General features: G+C 40.8%; 3 protein-coding genes across 4 annotated transcripts; 1 reads left to right on the top strand and 2 right to left on the bottom strand.

The window, feature by feature from the left end:
- Nucleotides 1-1,866: 1,866 nt before the first annotated feature.
- LOC306740270 (NLR family CARD domain-containing protein 3-like) lies at nt 1,867-5,694 on the top strand. Of its 2 annotated transcripts, XM_079222373.1 has the most exons (5): nt 1,867-3,590; nt 3,678-3,851; nt 4,456-4,629; nt 4,767-4,813; nt 5,097-5,694. In XM_079222373.1, exons 1-5 carry the CDS (start codon nt 1,930-1,932, stop codon nt 5,099-5,101), a joined length of 2,061 nt encoding a protein of 686 aa, XP_079078499.1. In that variant the 5' UTR covers nt 1,867-1,929; the 3' UTR covers nt 5,102-5,694. The 2 variants fall into 2 exon arrangements, with proteins under 2 accessions (XP_079078499.1, XP_079078498.1); XM_079222372.1 differs by lacking the exons at nt 4,456-4,629; nt 4,767-4,813; nt 5,097-5,694 and adding an exon at nt 4,125-4,398.
- A 1,486-nt stretch (nt 5,695-7,180) lies between these two features.
- LOC306740272 (sperm-associated microtubule inner protein 10-like) lies at nt 7,181-7,809 on the bottom strand (the record flags this gene model as incomplete). The annotated part of the gene is made up of 4 exons (XM_079222375.1): nt 7,181-7,226; nt 7,304-7,467; nt 7,584-7,692; nt 7,775-7,809. The coding sequence occupies 4 exons, from the start codon at nt 7,807-7,809 to the stop codon at nt 7,181-7,183; spliced, it is 354 nt and encodes a 117-aa protein (XP_079078501.1).
- Nucleotides 7,810-9,073: 1,264 nt separating this feature from the next.
- Nucleotides 9,074-19,427, bottom strand: gramd2b (GRAM domain containing 2B; the record flags this gene model as incomplete). Its single annotated transcript, XM_079222244.1, has 14 exons — nt 9,074-9,115; nt 10,424-10,505; nt 10,933-11,037; nt 11,392-11,467; nt 12,475-12,561; nt 13,301-13,412; nt 14,138-14,227; nt 14,673-14,744; nt 14,846-14,941; nt 15,288-15,391; nt 16,211-16,280; nt 16,838-16,925; nt 17,664-17,774; nt 19,363-19,427. 14 exons carry the CDS (start codon nt 19,425-19,427, stop codon nt 9,074-9,076), a joined length of 1,200 nt encoding a protein of 399 aa, XP_079078370.1.
- Between the last annotated feature and the right edge of the window lie 1,804 nt (nt 19,428-21,231).

The raw sequence follows: 21,231 nt of genomic DNA, 5'->3' as shown, positions 1-21,231 counted from the left end.
GAATGTGTGTCTCGCACGCAGAGAGGCGAATGTGTGTGTGTGTGTGTTTGTGTGTGTGTGTGTGTGTGTGTGTGTGTGTGTGTGTGTGTGTGTGTGCAGCATCGTTTGCATAGGAAACAACAGCTGCTTTATCTGACAAATTGCTTGATGCTGAAGCCAACGACTGAACAATTAATATGAGGAGAAAGAACGACAGGAACCAGTTTAACTTAATTCAACCAAAAAGTACAAATTACATTTTGTAAGTTGGAAGCAACACAATGCCGCTGGTTTACAGAGATTTTACTGGGATAGTGTGACACTGTTTTCTTTATGCAAGACGTAAAAATAAAAAAAGTTGATTCACACATACCGATGCATGTTCATACACTTCACTTGGTTTTGACGTCACTGTGTTTTTTTTTACTTTGACTCTGAAGGAATGAGGGTGTGACGGTGTCCTCAGTTAAAATGCACACAGGCAGCAGGACCAACAGGAAGACGCACGCTGCTTCTTCTCTCCGGTGTTTCCCCTACACATGAAAGTGCAACGTGTCCGTAAACTGACCTGAGGGGAGTTCAGCAGGTAAGAACCCGACCAGAGGAATCTGTGAGTGTTTGTTCATCAGGATCACTTGGACCACATTGTGTTGTATCTCTGTTTCACTGGACGGTCGATTAAGGTTTCAAAAGATCTATTTGTGATTTTCTGTAGAATTTTCTGTAGAATTTCTGTAAAAGCTCAGACAGGTTGAGTCAACTTGATTGAGATCGACTGGAAATAAGTGAGTCACAACATGTGAGCCGTCGTATGAATCTCCTGTTATTCTTCACAAAACATCCACGGGCCTGTAATTAATCCTCACGTGTCCATTGCACAATCAAGCAATCTAATTTATTCTCTCCTTCAAATGGCTGATATGTAAATATGTACGGCATGATTATAGTTATTTTATTACGTGATTTTTGAAGTGTACAAATTGTAGTATGCCAACCAATATCTGTTGTGTCTTGGCAGAGAAGAGATGGCGGCACCTGAATTGGTCTTCTTGAGAACTTTGCAGGATTTAGGGGCCGATGAGTTTAAAACATTCCAGTGGTTATTGCAGCAGCAGGGGGTCCTCAAAGACTACCCGAAGATCCCAAAGAGTCGACTGGAGAATGCAGATCGCGTGGACACTTTGGATGAGATGCGCAACAACTACTGCAAAAACACTTTGAAAGTGTTCCAAATAGTTCTAAAGGGAATCAGTAGGAATGATCTAGTGGAGGAATTATCAAAAAACATCTCAGAACCTGAAGGTAAGTCATGTGGTGAAGATCAAAGTGGCAGATTTCAAAGACCTCAACAGGCAAAGTAAGCAATGTCTCAGTGTTATCAACAAAGATAGACTCATGTCTTGTGTTACACTCTGGCTTAAGGACCCAGCTACCGAACAAGGAAACAAAGCAAAGGCAGAGAATCCGTTTTTCTGTTGCCTGCAATGGTTCAGATTAGCACACACGGGTGTAACTGTAAAATAGTGCTTGGCCAATATTCATTTCCTCTGTGATTCCTCTGTAATAAACCAATAAACCTTCTGGTTGTTTGGAGACCCCAGAGTTAATGGACACATGACTTGGATGATAAGTCTTTTTACAATATTTAACATATTCAGTTAGTTATCAAATGAGCTGAATAGATTTCTATAGATACAGAAATGTGTCCAAATGACTTGCATTCATTGTCACAACCCCTCATTGATTTGTATCCTTGTTTCTGCAGATATTCATGCAGAGATTCATGAAGGGATTCATGCAGAGATTCATGAAGAGATTCATGCAGATATTCTTACTGAGTGCCAGCGAAAACTCAAATCCAACCTTCAAATGAAGTATCACTGTGTTTATGAACAAATTCAAAAAGTTGGAAATTCAAAACTTCTGAATCAGATCTACACAGAGATCTACATGATACTGGAGGAGACTGGAGAGGTCAATGATGAACATGAGGTCAGACAGATTGAAACAGCATCCTGGAAACCAGACGGACCAGAAACAACCATCAGACAAGAAGACCTCTTTAAAGCCTCACCTAGAAGAGAGGAACCAATCAGAACAGTGATGACAAAGGGAGTGGCTGGCATCGGGAAAACAGTCTTAACACAGAAGTTCACTCTGGACTGGGCTGAAGACAAAGCCAACCAGGACATCCAGTTCACGTTTTCCTTCTCGTTCAGAGAGCTGAATGTTCTGAAAGAGGAGAAGTTCAGCTTGGTGGAACTTGTTCATCACTTCTTCACTGAAACCAAAGATGCAGGAATCTGCAGGTTTGAAGAGTTCCAGGTTCTGTTCATCTTTGATGGTCTGGATGAGTGTCGACTTCCTCTGGACTTCCGCAACAATGAGGTCCTGACTGACGTCACAGAGTCCACCTCAGTGGATGTGCTGCTTACAAACCTCATCAGGGGGAAGCTGCTTCCCTCTGCTCGCCTCTGGATAACCACACGACCTGCAGCAGCCAATCAGATCCCTCCTGACTGTGTTGACCTGGTGACAGAGGTCAGAGGGTTCACTGACCCACAGAAGGACGAGTACTTCAGGAAGAGGTTCAGAGATGAGGAGCAGGCCAGCAGAATCATCTCCCACATCAAGACCTCACGAAGCCTCCACATCATGTGCCACATCCCAGTCTTCTGCTGGATCACTGCTACAGTTCTGAAGGTCGTGTTGAAGACCAGAGAGGGAGGACAGCTGCCCAAGACCCTGACTGAGATGTACATCCACTTCCTGGTGGTTCAGGCCAATGTGAAGAAGGTCAAGTATGATGGAGGAGCTGAGGCAGATCCACACTGGAGTCCAGGGAACAGGGAGATGATCGAGTCTCTGGGGAAACTGGCTTTTGATCAGCTGCAGAAAGGGAACCTGATCTTCTATGAATCCGACCTGACACAGTGTGGCATCGATATCAGAGCAGCCACAGTGTACTCAGGAGTGTTCACACAGATCTTTAGAGAGGAGAGAGGACTGTACCAGGACAAGGTGTTCTGCTTCATCCATCTGAGTGTTCAGGACTTTCTGGCTGCTCTTTATGTCCATCTAACCTTCATCAACTCTGGTGTCAACCTGCTGGCAGAAAAACAAACAACCTCCCTGTTGTCAAAACCTGAACCAAGACATCTCTACCTGAGTGCTGTGGACAAGGCCTTACAGAGTCCTAATGGACACCTGGACTTGTTCCTCCGCTTCCTCCTGGGTCTTTCACTAGAGACCAATCAGAATCGCCTACGATGTCTGCTGCCACAGACAGGAAGTAGCTCACAGACCAATTTGGAAACAGTCCAGTACATCAAGAAGACGATCAGTGAGGATGTGTCTCCAGAGAAATACATCAATCTGTTCCACTGTCTGAATGAACTGGATGATGGTTCCATGGTGGAGGAGATCCAACAGTCTCTGAGTTCAGGACGTCTCTCCACAGAGGAACTGTCTCCTGCTCAGTGGTCAGCTCTGGTCTTCATCTTACTGTCACCAGGAAATTATCTGGAGGTGTTTGACCTGAAGGAATACTCTGCTTCAGAGGAGGCTCTTCTGAGGCTGCTGCCAGTGGTCAAAGCCTCCATCAAAGCTCTGTAGGTGGATTTGTCCTTGATTAACTAAATTAATGATTTCATTCACCAAATATTTAATGATTGTCTTCATTACTGATTCTTATTTAGGCTATCTGACTGTAAGCTGTCAAAGAGAAGCTGTGAAGCTCTGTCTTCAGTCCTCAGCTCCCAGTCCTGTGGTCTAAGAGAGCTGGACCTGAGTAACAATCAACTGGAAGATGCAGGAGTGAAGCTGCTCTCTGCTGGACTGGAGAGGCAACACGGTACACTGGAAACTCTCAGGTCAGGATACAGCTGTTGGTAGAGACAGAATGTAACATTGGAATTACAGAACCATTATGCTTGAGTAGTTTTCAGTTTTGTCAAAAACAAAATATTTGTGTCGTTTAACCCTTGTGTTGTCTTGGGGTCAAAATGACCCGTGTACGAGTGTATATGTATGTGTGTTGATGGGTCATTTTGACCCCAAGACAACACGAGGGTTAAGTACTCTTTTAAAACACTGACATTTCACCAAACACAGGAAATAATTCATATGACTTCACCTCCTTCCAGACTGAACAGCTGCAACATGTCATGGAGATGCTGTGGAGCTCTGTCCTCAGTCCTCAGCTCCCAGTCTTGTAGACTGAGAGAGATGGACCTGAGTAACAACGACCTACAGGACCCAGGAGTGATGCTGCTTTCTACTGGACTGAAATGGCAACACTGTACATTGAAGATGCCCTTAACTAGCTACATTTGACCAAAATAAGTATATTGGATTAGAAACTCCATCCAGACCAAACTCCATCCAGACCAAAGAAAACATGATGAAAACACGATGCAACGGAAGTAAAATATTTGTATTCGTAACAAATTACTGAATTTTGATGACTTATTCCAGACTGTCAGGCTGTCTGATCACAGAGGAAGGCTGTGATTCTCTGGCCTCAGCTCTGAGCTCCAACCCTTCCCATCTGAGAGAGCTGGACCTGAGCTACAATCATCCAGGAGAGTCAGGGAGGAAGCTGCTGTCTGCTGTACTGGAGGATCCACGCTGGAGACTGGACACTCTGAGGTATGAGCAGACAACCAGAGCTCTGCTTCTCTGTTACACTGACAAACTGTCCCTCATGTTGGATGGAAAACTCCTCAGAGCAAACATGAATTAATGTTCTATAACCCGAGAGCTGGTCTGACTGTTTCTTCCTCCAGGCTGGACCACGGTGGCCAACAGAGACTGAAACCTGGTCTGAGGAAGTGTAAGTGTGAATTCAATTAGATTTATGGGAACAGGACAGCACACTGTCACTTCCATGTACTTTGAGTCAGTAGTTGTGATATTTAAACCCCACAGACCATAGCTGGCTCAGCAAATGTGTCATGCTAAACGTTAACAATATGTATAGGTTGTACAACACACAGTCTATATGTATTATTTAAACAGTAATCTTCTTCATAGAAAGTAAAGACATATTGATGAATCAACAAAATCCAACGGTTTTAGCTGATAACCTGTATTGTGTCTCGTTCTCTTTCAATCAGATTAACACTCAACAGCAACACAGCAACCATCAACCTCAACTGTCTGACAACAGGAAGGTGTCACGAGTTGAAGAGGATCGAGAGATATTTGGCCGATCCTGCAACATCAGATCTGTTCCCAACGCCCGATGACTGTTTTCCTCCCTTTGATGAGGACTTCCAAAGTCTTCTGTGTGATACCTAGGTTCATTATTACAGCTTGCTCTCTGAGAAATATGTTCTCACAAAACAGCGACTGCTTTCTGATTTTCACTCACAACTCCAAAAACAGCTAAAGCCTCAGTCTTATCGCTTAATGATGGGTGTAAACCATTTTAGATCATATGTGTTGATGCTTTGATCAATTCTAAATATAGGAATGGTTGTGTCAATTTATCCCGTTGTTCTTTTTAGATGTACAAAATAATGTGCAGTTTGTGTGAAACATAAATACTCTGACTTGTTGTTAGACCTCTGCACCATCTGAGGTGAAGAGCTCTGACCTTAAGATGAATTATTCTAAGTGTCTGTTCTATAAATTGCTGAATGATCATCACATTTATTTCTCACGGGGGAAATTAATAAAATTCTTTGTTTGCAGAGTTGCAGACCAATCTCAGCGGCAGCAGCTAAAGTCACGTGTGATGGATGGGAGTTGAACGTTTTGCTTGAAATTAAGTTATAAAATGTTCCCAATCCCAGTCTTATATACATTTTAAGTTATCGTGTTTTGTCTACAGGCCAGAAAGTGTAAAGTACATATTTGTACTTTGTATATTTGTATTCATGTATAATGTTTTAAATGTAGAAAGCTGGTTCAAACACTAAAAAGTCAAATATGAATATCAAATATATACAATATATAACAATAAACAGCATGTGTATATATATCAAATATATAAAAATAAATAAATGTGGAATTATGAAAATAAAAGCCCTCTGAAATACATAAATGTAAAACTATGAAAATTACAAGTGCTCTGAAATAAATACTAGTAGTCTTTTAATAAACTTAATTAGAAAAATTAAAAAGCTATTCATTTACTCAACTATATTGACCCATTCATATATTTCTATATGTATTGTCACATGTATGTATTTCAGGACTTAAGTACATACATGCTACCAGTCCCAGCTGTGGAAACATAGCTGTCTCCTTATAAGGCATTGGTAGGTCTATGTATTGTAATTGTGCTTTTCTATGTATTTTATTCTATTTAATGTGTTTGTACTATCTGGACCTTGAGTCTGAAAACAAGTTTGATTAATTAATTAAATGATTGATTGATTGAGCAGATACAACATATATATATATATATATATATATATATATATATATATATATATATATATATATATATATATATATATATATATATATATATATATATGTATATGATCTCATGTGAGTCATTCTAGCTGAATTATCAAAACATTCCCCACAGAAAGAAGATCTGTGACTTCTTGCACCTGTTATCTAGTGTTCCTCGGGGTACACAGGGCGTAACATACGGGTATCAAAAGAACCAATAAAAAATACTTAAGCAGCAATAAGTAGCATTTATTGACACTTTAAGGATTAACAAAGGTAAACAAACTAAAATGGAAGCAAAAGGCATCAGGGTCTCCAAGACCAAAACAATAAACCAAACTCACACTAGAACACAAGGTCAGCTGACCGACCGGAGCAAAGAGAGACACTACTGAGCTCCAATGCCCTGACGTAACACGTAACTTAACTCATCTGTGGAACATGCTTGGAGATGCCGCCTCTCTCTTGCGGTGTCCCTCAGGGGTCTATATTGGGTCCCCTCCTGTTCACCATATGCATGTATATATATACAGTTGTTCACCCCGTTAAAGCCTGGCACCACCACGCTATGATGTCCCATGCCGTGGTATTTCATCTCCTCTGTATTGGGCTTTTATGTCTCTGAGTTTGCCATTTTAATTTGGTGTGTAGCTTCCTGCTTTTGATCTAAAAAGGGGAATATTTAATATTTTACTGAACTAGTGGATATCTTACGGTCACTGGATCTAGTAGACACTATTAAACACGCAGCTGATGAGACCCACTGGCGACGGGTTCATTAGTGTGTGTGTGATCAGGTTTGGTAGAGCCGCCTGGCCGTCACCACGGAGCTGTTGTATCTGCAGCCAAAAGAGAGGAAACCATCACACACCAAACGTTCTACCTGAACGCAGCTTCAGTCTCGGAGGAGGTTTACCTGGAGAAGTGGGAGGAGTTATGAGATGCCAGTCCTGTCTGGCTGAGAGGAGCGGAGGAGGATGAAGAGAAGGATGAAGAGGAGGAGCGGTGGAGACGCTCACGACCACAAAACCACAAAGACTCCTCAAGAGGAACCACAGGGATCTCTGCCAGAGCTGCATTCTGACACACACACACACACACACACACACACACACACACACACACACACACACACACAGTGAATCTGACTGAACGCGTTCACACGAGGTGCGCTTGTTTCCCTCTCCGGCGTCTACCTTCATCAGGAGCCTCTGGTTCTTCATGTCCTGTTTCCATGGCATCACGTACAGTTTGGGGATTATGGGATGTCGGGCTGAGAAGGTGGGGCCGTGGGAGCAGCATCGCCTCCAGAGGGAACACCAGAAGAAATGACTCTCACTGTGTTTGTAACTTTAACTGTTCGTATAAAGAGAGATCCTTTACTCACTGGTGTTGCTGGGAGCTCCCTGCAGCGTCGGCCATGTCTGTTGACTGGCAGGGTCGCCGTAGAAACCTCCCACTGCATGCTGGGTAGAGGGTATAGGATTACAACAGGACATCTACTGCACAGCATGTCGGGGTTTGTTGAGGATTGTCAAGTAATTTGATCTGTTTTGTATTTTTAGTGTCTTTGCAGCAAAGCAAAGGAGAACTTTTGTGTACCTTTTAATATGTCTATATAACATATGAATACAACAGATGTGTATAAATATATATATATATATACACATATAGCATAAAACATATGAATACAACAGATGTTTCACAGCTGTGAAATAAATGTGTGATTGGAAAAAAAAAGTCCCCTTAAAAGTAGTTCTTTGAAAATCGTCTTTTTTTAATTAAAGAACTCAATCTATAGTTATTATTTATTATATAACTGTATAAATTCAGAAAAACAAACGTGGAAACATTACAGGAAAATATAACTTTATTCCCAGACAGAGTAAAATACAATCTCCTCATTAGATCTGTGTATATTTTCTATGTTTAAGAGTCTCTGTAACAGTCCGTTGGAAGCTTTAAAGGTGTGAGATTTATAAACGCACCACTGCGCCACCTGCTGGCCGAGTAGAGAATGACACACTGCTGCCAACAGAGATAATAAACATGGTCATTTTAATAAATGTCATTCTCATACCGTCAGCAACAATATGGGGGGAACACCAATCAGAAAGGTGAATTTATTGAATCTGCTTTCTGGCCATGGTGTGTTCAAGGATGCTCTGTAAAAGAAAGTGTTGTCTTCTGAACAACTTTTTAAATGTAAGAAAACCAAATTCCAACATTTTCCTTTTCCAAGTTTTCCATAAACCCAGTCAGGGTTTGATTGGTGGAATTTAAAAGTAATTACTTTTTTAAAGTACATTTATATCATTACTGCCTTCTTAACGAGGTCACCTTTAAAATACTGCTGTTTATACTACATGTACTCCAAGCAGATGCAGTACTATTGTAATACTGTTGTGTTTAAAGTTCCATTGAGCCAATGAAATGTTTATCACAGCTTGTATTTACATGTTTAACTTAGAAGTGCACTTCAGGGTGTGTCAGTACACTGTGACATCACAGGTGGGCGTGGCTTCAGGTGAAACACTGCGGCTTTAACAATGTGCGTTTTCTTGCCCTTTGTTTTAATGCATCAATACGTCTCCGTTTGGTCAGTTCGTAACGTAACGACCACAATAAACTTCATATTTACAGAATATTTACAGAACTGTAAACATGAAACTGGTTTCCAGTCCGTTCAGGTGGCTTCGTCCAGCAGCCTCTGCAGGTTCTTCTGCACCTGAAGGGAGAGGTGGTGTGAGTTAGTTCACTGCTGCTGGATGACATCCAGCAGTCAATCCATCAGTCAGTCAATCAGTCAGTTTCATTCACATATCACCTCTATAGTAAAATTCAAAGTGCTTTACAAAATATTGACGAGATGAAAACAAGATGAAAATGTAGAGAATTGGTAATGCATATGAAAAAAAGTTGCACAAAATAAATATATAAATACAATTTAAACACTGAATAAATTGATGGTGGTGAAACCGTAAAATAATTAAAATTAGAGCAAAGTACAATGTGTATAAATACTAACAACATTGTCTATAATCAGACTTAATAATATACAATATATATATATTTATATAATATGTTGTTTTTAATTATATTTGGATAACGGATGTTTATATTGGTCATCATGTAACGTTCAGGCTCCTGTAACTCCCTGCCCTGCAGCTGGGAGGCAAATAGCCTAGCTTAGCATAAAGAGTGGAAGCAGGGGGAAACTGCTAGCCTAGCTCTGCTCAAAGACAACTTGTGTTTTCGGGGGACGACGTCCTGACAAACAGAGTGTGTATACACACGGCCCTCCGGCAGAGAAGGAGTACATTTCATTTTCTAGAATCTAAATATAACACAAAGTTGTGCAAAAATGCAGCTTTTTAGGGAATATTGCAAAACATAATTAAGTGGTCATAAGAGATATAGAAAGTTAAGCACGGACATTGGACAATGGGAATAAATAAATAGTGATAAAATAAAATAGTCCAACAGGTTTTGATCAGAGCGATCAGGTCCGATCAATATTCATATCTACACGTCAGTCGTTGTGCACCGGAGACAAAGGAGAGCAGGTGTTGCTGAGTTTTTGCACTTAATGCTAAGCTAAGCTATTTGTCTCGGTCCAACAGGGATTATATCTTATTTGTCTCGGTCCAACAGGGATTATATCTAATATTTCCACAGGTCATTGGGTTACAAAGGAACTTCTCCACCCGTCCACCAGGTGGCACTCACACTCTGCCGGCTGTTTGATAACGAGACAATTGTTTTAGACAATTGTGTGAAATTGGCATAATTATTGTATCAATTCTTGATTTATTTTTTTGCGAGGGCCAAAACTGAGAGATTCATTTTGAATTTACTATTTTTTAAAGGATTTTTGAATGGATGCTAATTTTAAATATCTATATTTTTTAACCCCACATACCCCATGGAGTTCCTTCACGTACCCCCAGGGGGACACTACTCCTATTTGAGAACCCACTGAAATAGACCAACGGGATTGTGGGTATTGAAGGAGGCAATTTTAACGGAGGCTGACCTTCTCCAGCTTCAGCAGGTTGATGCTCAGCAGCTCAGAGAACAGCTCCGTGTTCACCTCGCTGCCCCGCAGGAAGTCGCTTCTGAGGAACCAAAGAACAAACAACGGAGGACGTGAATATTTCAAAATAAAAGAAGAGCAAAATCATATAATCTTTTATTTCACCAGGATGTGATTTAAAATACTGTTCTCCAAAAGGTGACGACACGGTGACTACGTTCATTTCTTATAGTATGTGGTGCATAATAATATGCATTGTTTATATATATATATATATATATATATATATATATATATATATATATATATATATATATATATATATATGTCCAACTATAAATATGTTCCTGTTCTTCTCTTCGTGACCCTTTGGTCCCATTTGGAAAATGTACAATCTTTTTAAAGTTGTGACGATTTGACAATCTAAACAAGTCATCAGGTGATGTACAAACATATGAATATTTCATATTTTCTCTCATGTTTCTGTTTGTGTGTTTCCGTGAACTCACTCCTGAGGCGGGAAGTCGGCGACGGAGCCGAGCGTCGCCAACCTGTGCTCCAACGAGAAGACCTTAAAGGCCAAGTAACAGGAAGACAGGACCAGGACACACACTCTGAGGACACACACACACACACACACACACACACACACACACACACACACACATCATAAATGAATGAATACACAGCTAGATGAACGAGTGGAGATGAAACATACATGATGACTGAATGAATAGCCTAAAGAATGAATGGATGAATGAATAGCCGAATGAATGAATAAATTAATGAATGAATAGCACAATGAATAAATTAATGAATGTATGGAAGAATGACTGAATGAATGGCCGAATGGATGAATGGCAGAATAAATACATGATTAATTGAATGGATTAATGAATGAATGGATGAATGGCAGAATAAATAAATGAATGATTGAGTGGATGAATGAATGAATGCAGTGAACTCACAGTAACAGATACACAAACAGCAAAGTGTTGAGAGAAACTGGTTTCAGAGTCCGGCCGTCGATCACCAGCTCGGAGCCTGGAAACAAAGAAGAGTAAATAATAAAATGTTGTTGTATTGATCTGAGATTAAAAAAGATTAACTGTCACCAATTTGCCACTAAGATATATTTGATGGCATTGTTTACTTTTATTTCCCCCCACCTTATTAATAATGCTTATTGCGTATAGTTTGTTTTATTTCTCTCGGCATAAAAAAAGAGCTATCTTATCTTCATAATAGCAACAAGAGCCAAAACCAAACTTATTTATCTAAAAAACAAAAGCATTCAGACTGTGAGATCATGAGATATGGGACAGTTTGGAGTAATGGATCAAACCGGCAAACAATGTGTGCAGAAAGCTGGTTACAGATATCAGAAGTTCCGCGTGGCGTCCCACAGGGGTCAACAGTAGGTCCTCAATAGTTTGTTCCGTTCTGATGCATAAAACATATCTTATTCACAGACGACAGGTGTAGAAATTAGTGAATTAAACTTGGACACAAAACAGCATTATGAAAGTATACATTTCTGGGGTTTGAGAATTTGCTTGAAACCTCATGTAAGATGTGGCAAAGCAAAAAAAGAGGTCCATTCTGAGTCATAAAGCATCTGAACTGTTCACTTGTATCTGATTTAGTCTGTGGACGTGTAACACTGCAAAGAAGGATACGCATGGATTTTGTGGAAAGGATTGGAAGAAGAAGTCCAGAAATCCATCGAGCAAATGTTGCATTGTTGTTGTTGGTTTCCTTTTTCCCTTCCGCATTCACGATTGGGTTGTTGTTGATTAATAAGTATGAGTTGTGGGGGTTCAATGTTTATTGTTCGAAAGGAAGTAAATACTATTCAGTGTTGGATAAAAAACAGATAAAGTTTGTTTTTTAAATGCAGTTGTAGGATTACAGACTTGATCATACGGCCTTTCATACGACATCCGTACCAGCGTGGTGTTTGTCCTGCTGCTTGTTGTCTTGGTTCTGGTTCTGGTTCTGGCGCAGGTTCAGGTTCAGGTTCTGGTTCAGGTTCAGGTTCTTCCCTTTACGCTGAAGGTCTGGATGTCCGGGCGGCGCTGCACCGTCCGGGCGCTTCAGAAGCGGAGACTCAGGGAACTCTGCAGAGAGGCAGGACGCTGTGTGAAGAGCAGGACAATTCACTGGGAAACACAAACCAGTCGTCTGGCCACTGGCTTTGTGCCGGTGTTACTGGTGTTACTGGTGTTACTGGTGTTACTGGTGTTTCTGGTGTTACTGGTGTTACTGGTGTTACTGGTGATACTGGTGTTACTGGTGATACTGGTGTTTCTGGTGTTACTGGTGATACTGGTGTTTCTGGTGTTACTGGTGATACTGGTGTTACTGGTGATACTGGTGTTTCTGGTGTTACTGGTGTTACTGGTGTTACTGGTGATACTGGTGTTACTGGTGATACTGGTGTTTCTGGTGTTACTGGTGTTTCTGGTGTTACTGGTGATACTGGTGTTTCTGGTGTTACTGGTGATACTGGTGATACTGGTGCACAGCCGGTAAACGAACTCCACCAGGTAATAAGACACGAGGGTTGTCCAGGTGTCACGTTGCATCCCTCCACTGTTCCTCGCTTCCCTTCAGCTTAAACAAGCTAGAAGGAAGAAGTCTCAAAGCTTCTCAAACCCCAGTTTTACTGCTTTATTTTACTATTGTTATTATTATAAAACATGTTAAGTTTGTTCCCATCGTATCGGTCGGTGTTGAGCATGTGTTTAATCGTCTGTTTCTGCTGCTGAAACACAAACTTTGCTACTTTATTAAAAAAAGCCGTTGTCATATTATCGGCTCCGATCATGTGATCTGCCACGCTGCCTCTGATTGGTCGGCGGCTCTGCGACGTACCGGCCATCTTGTCGTACTCGGGGGTCTGGGAGTCCGAGCTGCTGCTCTCCTCCATCTCCCGCCTCCTCTGTCTCACCGCCACGTCCAGGTCGCAGAAATCACCCGGAAAGCTCTGCAGGACACACGACACAAGGTCACGACCTCCAGAGAACAGGACGTCACTGATGAGAACGTTTGGTACGAAACAAAAAGACATTATATATACATATACATATATATATATACACATACATATATATATATATATATATATATATATATATATATATATATATATACATATATATATATACACATACATATATATATATATACATATATACATACATATACATACATATACATATACATATACATATATATACATATACATATACATATATATATATATATATATATATATATATATATATATACATATATATATATACACATACATACATATATATATATACATATATACATACATATACATACATATACATATACATATACATATATATACATATACATATACATATATATATATATATATATATATATATATATATATATATATATATGTATATCTATGGCACATTTTGTTACAGCTCAAGTTTTCTCATAGAAGTTTTCTTTCTTTCGTCTTCCTGAAAAGATGAAGTCTTCTTGCAGGTTTATGTTCATAGTTATGATGTACATTTCTGTACGTTGAATTTTACGTTGAATAGAATATACTAGAAATGAACAAACATCAACAATCACTATTGTTTAAGTAATGTTTCCATTACTTTTTTCAGACTTATTTGGAAGAACAAAAGCAAAGAACGACAACATCCGTGAGGTCGTCTGACCTACCAGAGGGAAGCGAGGCGTCAGGGGTGACCTTTGACCTCTGAAGCTGCTCACAGCTGAGGACGGGACGGGGCTGCTGCACGGACTCTTCTCCTGTGCACGTACGTGCACGTGATATTCAATCAGAAAGAAGAAATAGTACAAAAGGTACTTTTTTACATTCATGAAAATGCCAGATTTCAAACACAGTTTCTCCTTTTGACAGAAGAGTTATTTAAACAATAGATGTGTGTGTTGTCCCGATGAGAGATGTGCTTTTGACAACTCAGAAACATACAAAAAGACTTTTAGGGAATTTAAGAACATAAAAGCTATCAGGGTAAATCAGATTTTCTGGATTTTAGGGGTTAAAATCTTTCAGCCAGTTTAAGTGAATGAATCTGTGTCGACCACTTTAACAAACAATGTTTGATGTGACGGAAAAGGTTAAAGAATTTCATTTTAGAATCAAAAAGACCTTGAAAATAGTCAAGCAAATTGACATTTTATAGGAGTTCTATGGGAAAAGATTGGGCTGCATGTGTGACGTCTGTCCTACCTCCAGATGGAGACAGATGGACATCAGGAACTTGTAGGTGTTGTCTCTGGACATGAAGGACACGAAGAGGTACTGCAACAAGACACACACACGCTTTACAGGTTTTTCCAGATGATCTGATAATCAACCAAAACTGTGGTTTATTAAAGAAGGCAGAACGTGACCGTCCTCACCCTGTCGTTAGCGGTGGCGATCACCAGAGCGTTCGGCAGCAGGATGGCGGTCTTCGTCTTCTTGAAGTGCGTGACGGACATCACGGGGATGGCGATCTGGGACGGACAAACCTCAGGATGAACAGCTGAGCCCCGCATGGACTACTTTTACTCTGTTGGAACAGAATCACTCATCCTGTGGGAGGTAGCCGCTATATACCTTTATATATGTGTGTTCATATGCATATTGGGTAAACTGCGTTGGCCAGGACTCTCAATGGACCACAGACTCCATTGAGTCTGCGGTGAAGCTTCACAGAAAAGCCAAACATCTCTCATCAAATCAAACCTTTGTGACTTTTTGCACAGAAATGTTGCAGGTTGAAAAAAAACAACAACAAAAAACGGCATGTTTGGGATAAAAGAAAACAGTAACTATAATCTCTGTCCCAGTTTACGGTACCTTTGTGTCTTTTCCAAACACCTTGGAGTGGAAGCAGATCCAGTGGTCAGAGACGAACATCCGGCCCTGGTAGAGGATGTCTTTCTGCAGAGCACAGGTGTAACCTGACAACCAGGTGAATAGTGTCAGCCTACTGATGGAACATGAGCAGACGCCAACGGAGATAGAAGTCTGTAATACTAACCTGCCCACTCAAACCGTTTGTGGCCACTGTGCTTATTGTTTTGACTAGAAAGAGACACAAAACAACTAGAAAGAGACACAATGTAACGCTAAACAGACACAAGACTACAAAGAGACACGACATGACTACAACAAGCTGCAAAACAACTACAAAGAGACACAAAACAACTATAAAGAGACACAAAACAACTACAAAGAGACACAAAACAACTACAAAGAGACACAAAACAACTACAAAGAGACACGACATGACTACAACAAGCTGCAAAACAACTACAAAGAGACACAAAACAACTATAAAGAGACACAAAACAACTATAAAGAGACACAAAACAACTATAAAGAGACACAAAACAACTACAAAGAGACACAAAACAACTACAAAGAGACACAAAACAACTACAAAGAGACACAAAACAACTACAAAGAGACACAAAACAACTACAAAGAGACACAAAACAACTACAAAGAGACACGACATGACTACAACAAGCTGCAAAACAACTACAAAGAGACACAAAACAACTATAAAGAGACACAAAACAACTACAAAGAGACACAAAACAACTATAAAGAGACATGTAAGGACTAGAAAGAGACACAAAACAACTACAAAAAGACACATAAGGACTACAACAACGTCAACACAACGCTCTCAGGCATCACATGTGCAGCTCTTACCTAATCCCTCATCCAGTATTTAAGTTGGAGCAGAATAGTTGTGATCATTAATGACTTACTCTGTCTGAGCTGTTCCTCTTTGCTGATCTCCTTGAATACTTTATGGTACTGGCAGTTGCTCTTTGAAAGCTGAAACACACACACACACACACACACACACACACACACACACACACATAATACATAATGCAGAGTGATGCTTTGCGCAATGTGAATATTGATTCAATTGCAAAAGCTGTAGAAACTACTTTTGAAAGCTCAAATTAATCATCTGCACTGAAGCTGTTGATGTTTAGTTTGATATTTTGTGGCATTATGAAATAAACATGAAGTTTTAAGAAGATTACGTTTTCTGTGTCAATAATGTAAACATGTATCAGTCACATTAATATGAATTAAAGGAAAAGGTTGATAGATGGTGGTGTATTAATTATTGGGGTACATTTATAAACCGGTCGGTACGGGAACTGAAAACTCTGGAGCGGTTGCTGTCAGCGTCTGCAGAGCTGAGCTGGTTGGTTGAACCCGGTCCGCCGTATGTGGAGCCAAAGTATCGGTTGGCAGACCCGAAAACAGATGCACATACCGAACATGCACCCCTAATTAACACATCCAATCTGAAATGATGTCAATCACTGATGATCAATGATGTCACCAGTGGAAATAAAACACATGTGAGAGCTCACCTGGCTGTAGTGAGACTTCTTCCTCTCTATCTTGGAGTCTGCGTCCGTCTGGACCTGAGTCAGCAGAGAGTGATCGAAGGTCTTTGATCTGCAGACGGGGAGGAACGACTTCGTACGTTACGTACCGGAGACATGATGGGCTGCCTCTCTGTGAATCTTTGTACTCGGACGTATTCAAAATAACACGATTAATTCACAAAGTGGGATTTACCGACGTTTAACATCAGAGTTTCTGTCCGTCCTTTGATTTTCGCAACAACCGTTATTCCGATCAACTTCACACTCGACAGGCGTGTTGTTGAGAACTCTGGGAAGTTCAGTGTCGAGTATGACGTTGTTCGGATGATCGGTTCTCCAGAAAAAGCAAAGAAATCTGTACTAGTGTTATAATAGATAAAGCTTGTGTTAAACCTGCATTCTCTCTCCTGACCACCAGGGGGCGACTCCTCTGGTTGTATAGAAGTCTATATAAGTGACTCTACTTCTCTTGATGTATTCCCTCAGTAAACATTGTAAACATGAGTTTATGTCTCAATCTCTAGTTTCAAGTCTTCTTCAATACAGCATGATGTTCATTTAGTACATTATGGTCATTTAGAGTCAAACAGACCATAATACAGGGGACGCTTTAGGGGCGGGGCTACAAGGTGATTGGCAGGTCGACACCAGCGACCTATAGAACGTCTCTACGTCCCTCCTCCTCAGTCCTAATATGGTCACTTCCTGTTGACTGGTCGCAAAAGAACCAAAATGGCGACGGCTAATTGGCTGAACACTCCTCCACTCCACAGTCTATGGGTTTGACTCTTATAGTCGCTCTACCAACCGGACCAGCGCTGGTTTCCTCCGGCCCGACAGCTCCAGATCGACGGCCAGCGGCTCTTTGAGCGTCCGCTCACACCGCGGACGCTCCTCCATGTTTTCTGCATCGGAACTGCTGACGACAAGACAACAACGTTCAGAGAGGAAAACCAAAAGGACCCGACAGGTATTATACATTATGTTTTGTTATTGAGATTTAAACCAAAAACAACACCATTATTAACAGGTGATCTCAAGAAACTGTAAAAATTAATTATAGATATTCTATACAAATCTGAAAAAATCCATTAATTTAATTTCATGTATTGTTTGTTTGTTTGTGTGTTTTATTCAGTCAATCTTTACAATACAATACAATATTCTATATAATATACAAAACAGAAAGAATGAAAAGGTAAAGGTAGAAGCAAACAATGCTTATATATTCCAATCCTAAATTATTATTATCAATTAAATCAGATAATTAATTTGAAATAAAGAAACAAATAAAATAAATACACACACACATATATATATATATATATATATATATATATATATATATATATATATATATATATATATATATACATATATATCTGTCTTTTTAAATGAATATATATATATATATATATATTCATTTAAAAAGACAGATATATATATATATACATATTGACTCTGTCTTTGACTTAATAGACCTCATTCTCTACATTACAGCTATAAATTACAGCTATAAATGTTCCCTATAATATATATATATATATATATTCATTTAAAAAGACAGATATATATATATATATATATATATATATATATATATATATATATATATATATATATATATATATATATATATATATATTCATTTAAAAAGACAACATTTAATCAGCATTCCGGTAAAAGTGCCGGCTACTTTTCAGGAACAAAAATAACCCCAAACCACTAGTTCAGTGGTTCAGCAGCGATATCTCAAAACAGCAAGCAGAACGGATCATAACCATTTTGGACAAGTGACATAAATAATAATAATAATGTGCGACAAAAAAGAATGTTGACAAAACGTTTAAAAGATGCAAGTTACAAGTTTTAAGAGCTGCAAGAAGAAGAACAAACACGAGTGTTTAGTCTCTGAGTCTCCACCAGACTCCAATCAACAACCTGGCAGTTTAATTCAGATATTGTATAAAAACTAAAAAATACATCAAGTTTACGATGTTTGAATAAATAACATGTTCATCTCGTTAAACGTGCCTCCATAAAGCACATGTAAACTAAAATGATCAAGCTCTTCTCAATGACCTCCAACATACTCGCTGACTCATTCGCTTATCGGTCAACAGATAAGGAGTCATGTTATCTCCAGTAGCTCAACGGCCCGTCGGACTCATTTGCAACCAACTATTTTCATTATTTGATGGGGAAAAACACACAAACACACAAAAACACACACAAACACACAAAAAACACACACAAAAAGAGATGACGTCACATAATTTTGCTCAAAATACAAATAATTCCCATTTAAAATCATGTGCTGGAGCCAGAAGACACAGCTTCATAAACACAGTGGTCGTTCCAGCACTTAAAGAAGCAACATTGTTGCGATAACAACTGGGACTCCTTTTGTGAATGAAGAAGTAAAACCACCAGTACCGGTACCAGTACCAGTACCGGTACCAGTACCAGTACCGGTACCAGTACCAGTGTCTCCAGGTCTAACTCACTGGTAGTCTCGGCCGCCTCCTCTGCTCCTCTTCCTGGCGTCTTCCTGCTGCTTCCCTTCCGTCATCACGCCGACCAAGCAGCCGACTCTGAGAGTCTGTGAGTCTGTGTGTGTGTGTGTGTGTGTGAGTCTGTGTGTGTGTGTGTGTGTGTGCGCGTGCGTGTGTGTGTGTGTGTGTGTGTGCAGCCCGAGGTCCGAGAGGGGATCTGAGGCCCTGCAGCACCGACTCCTCCGCTCCCTCACCTGCCCGTGTGGGGGCGTGTCCGCTGGGCCTCCTGGGCTCATGTGTCACGGCCAATCAGACGGCAGGACGGTGTGTGTGTGTGTGTGTGTGTGTGTGTGTGTGTGTGTGTGTGTGTGTGTGTGTTTAAACCTTTGATCGGTGACATTTTACCCAGCTTTGTTTGGAGAGTAAAGTTTCATTCTGTTCTCTGACATGATGCTGGTATTCGGTGTCAGTGGGAACAGTGGTTTACGTAAAGCTCCGTTTACATGGGAGCAGCACTTTCTTCCTCCTCTTCTTTCTCTCATTCCTCCTCTTCTCTTCCTCCTCCTCCTCCTCCTCTTCTTCCCACCAACCAAAAATGGTCAATTTGTGTTTGATCAGATATTTTTTTTTATCATTTTCTTTACAAGCGTACAAACTATCACACACACACACACACACACACACACACACACACACACACACACACACACACACACACACACACACGGAGTAAACACGGACCTTTGAAACTCAAACCCAATGAACTGCAGCTCAACATCTGGTGACTCCTTTATAAACATCTGTCCCTCAGGTTGTCAACAGAAACACAATAACAATAAATTATTATTACATTATAAATCATCCGGGACGATTTCCACTGTTCCAGCCTTTCGAGGCGATAGAGCATGATGACCGTCCTGTAATCTCCCTTTTGGGCTGCGTGGACTTTCCCCAGGGGCCACAGGGACCAGGATCTACATCAGGACCTTTGTACCCCCAAGAGGACCCGGCTTGGGGGACCGGACCCGCTTCACTCAGGAGACGAGGCCGAACCCCAGTGTTGAGTTCAGGGCCCTTCTCTTTGTTTAAAAAAACACTTTATTTACATCCCCAATGCGTCTATAGAAACAGAACTCTAGCCAGAGTCTGGCCTGATGTTGCACAGCCAGACTGCCCTGGCCTCCTGCCTCCTGTCTCCTGTCTCCTGTCTCCTGTCTCCTGCCTCCTGTCTCCTGCCTCCTGTCTCCTGCCTCCTGTCCCTCCCTGTTCTCCACTCTGGCTTTCCTGCTTAAATAAATAGACATTTTTGCTTCTCCTGAAAGATAATTCAGGAGCTGCCACTTTTCTTTTTCTATCTTCTTGTAGGCAGCTTATGATAAAAAACGTTTCAGTAAAAAAACTATTTTAAAAGAGTAAAAACATGGTAGATCGTCTCCCAGAGGGATTAAGAACAGCGATAAAAACATTGGAGGCGACAGCACCGTGTAAAATCCTCCACTGTAGGTCGGCAGTCCGTTTCTTCAGGGGAGATTTCTATAAAATCCTCCACTGTGGGCCAGGTCCCTTTTGTCCCAGTCTGACCACATAGTGGGGCGTTGGGTGCACAGCCCAGACATAGCCCAGGGTTAGAAGCCGCATCTACCTCCGGTGGGTGTCTCCGCTGTATCAAGCTAGCAGCAGCGCACGCTAGCAGCAGCGCACGCTAGCGCTACTAGGTCCCCGCTGCTGCTGCTGCTGCTGTTACTGCCCGTGTCCCCTCTGCCCGAGTCGGTGTCGAGCCGGGGCTGGTCCCGTTACCGCCGGTGGTTGTCGGAGAGATAGCACCGCTTGCAGTAGGGCTAGCTGGATACAGCGGGGAGCTAACGGGGACACTGACCGATG

This window comes from Taurulus bubalis (assembly GCF_910589615.1).
Source record: "Taurulus bubalis genome assembly, chromosome: 8".
NCBI classification, from domain to species: domain Eukaryota; kingdom Metazoa; phylum Chordata; class Actinopteri; order Perciformes; family Cottidae; genus Taurulus; species Taurulus bubalis.
The sequence above is the reverse complement of the archived record's forward strand: the minus strand, read 5'-3'. Positions and strand labels throughout refer to the sequence as shown.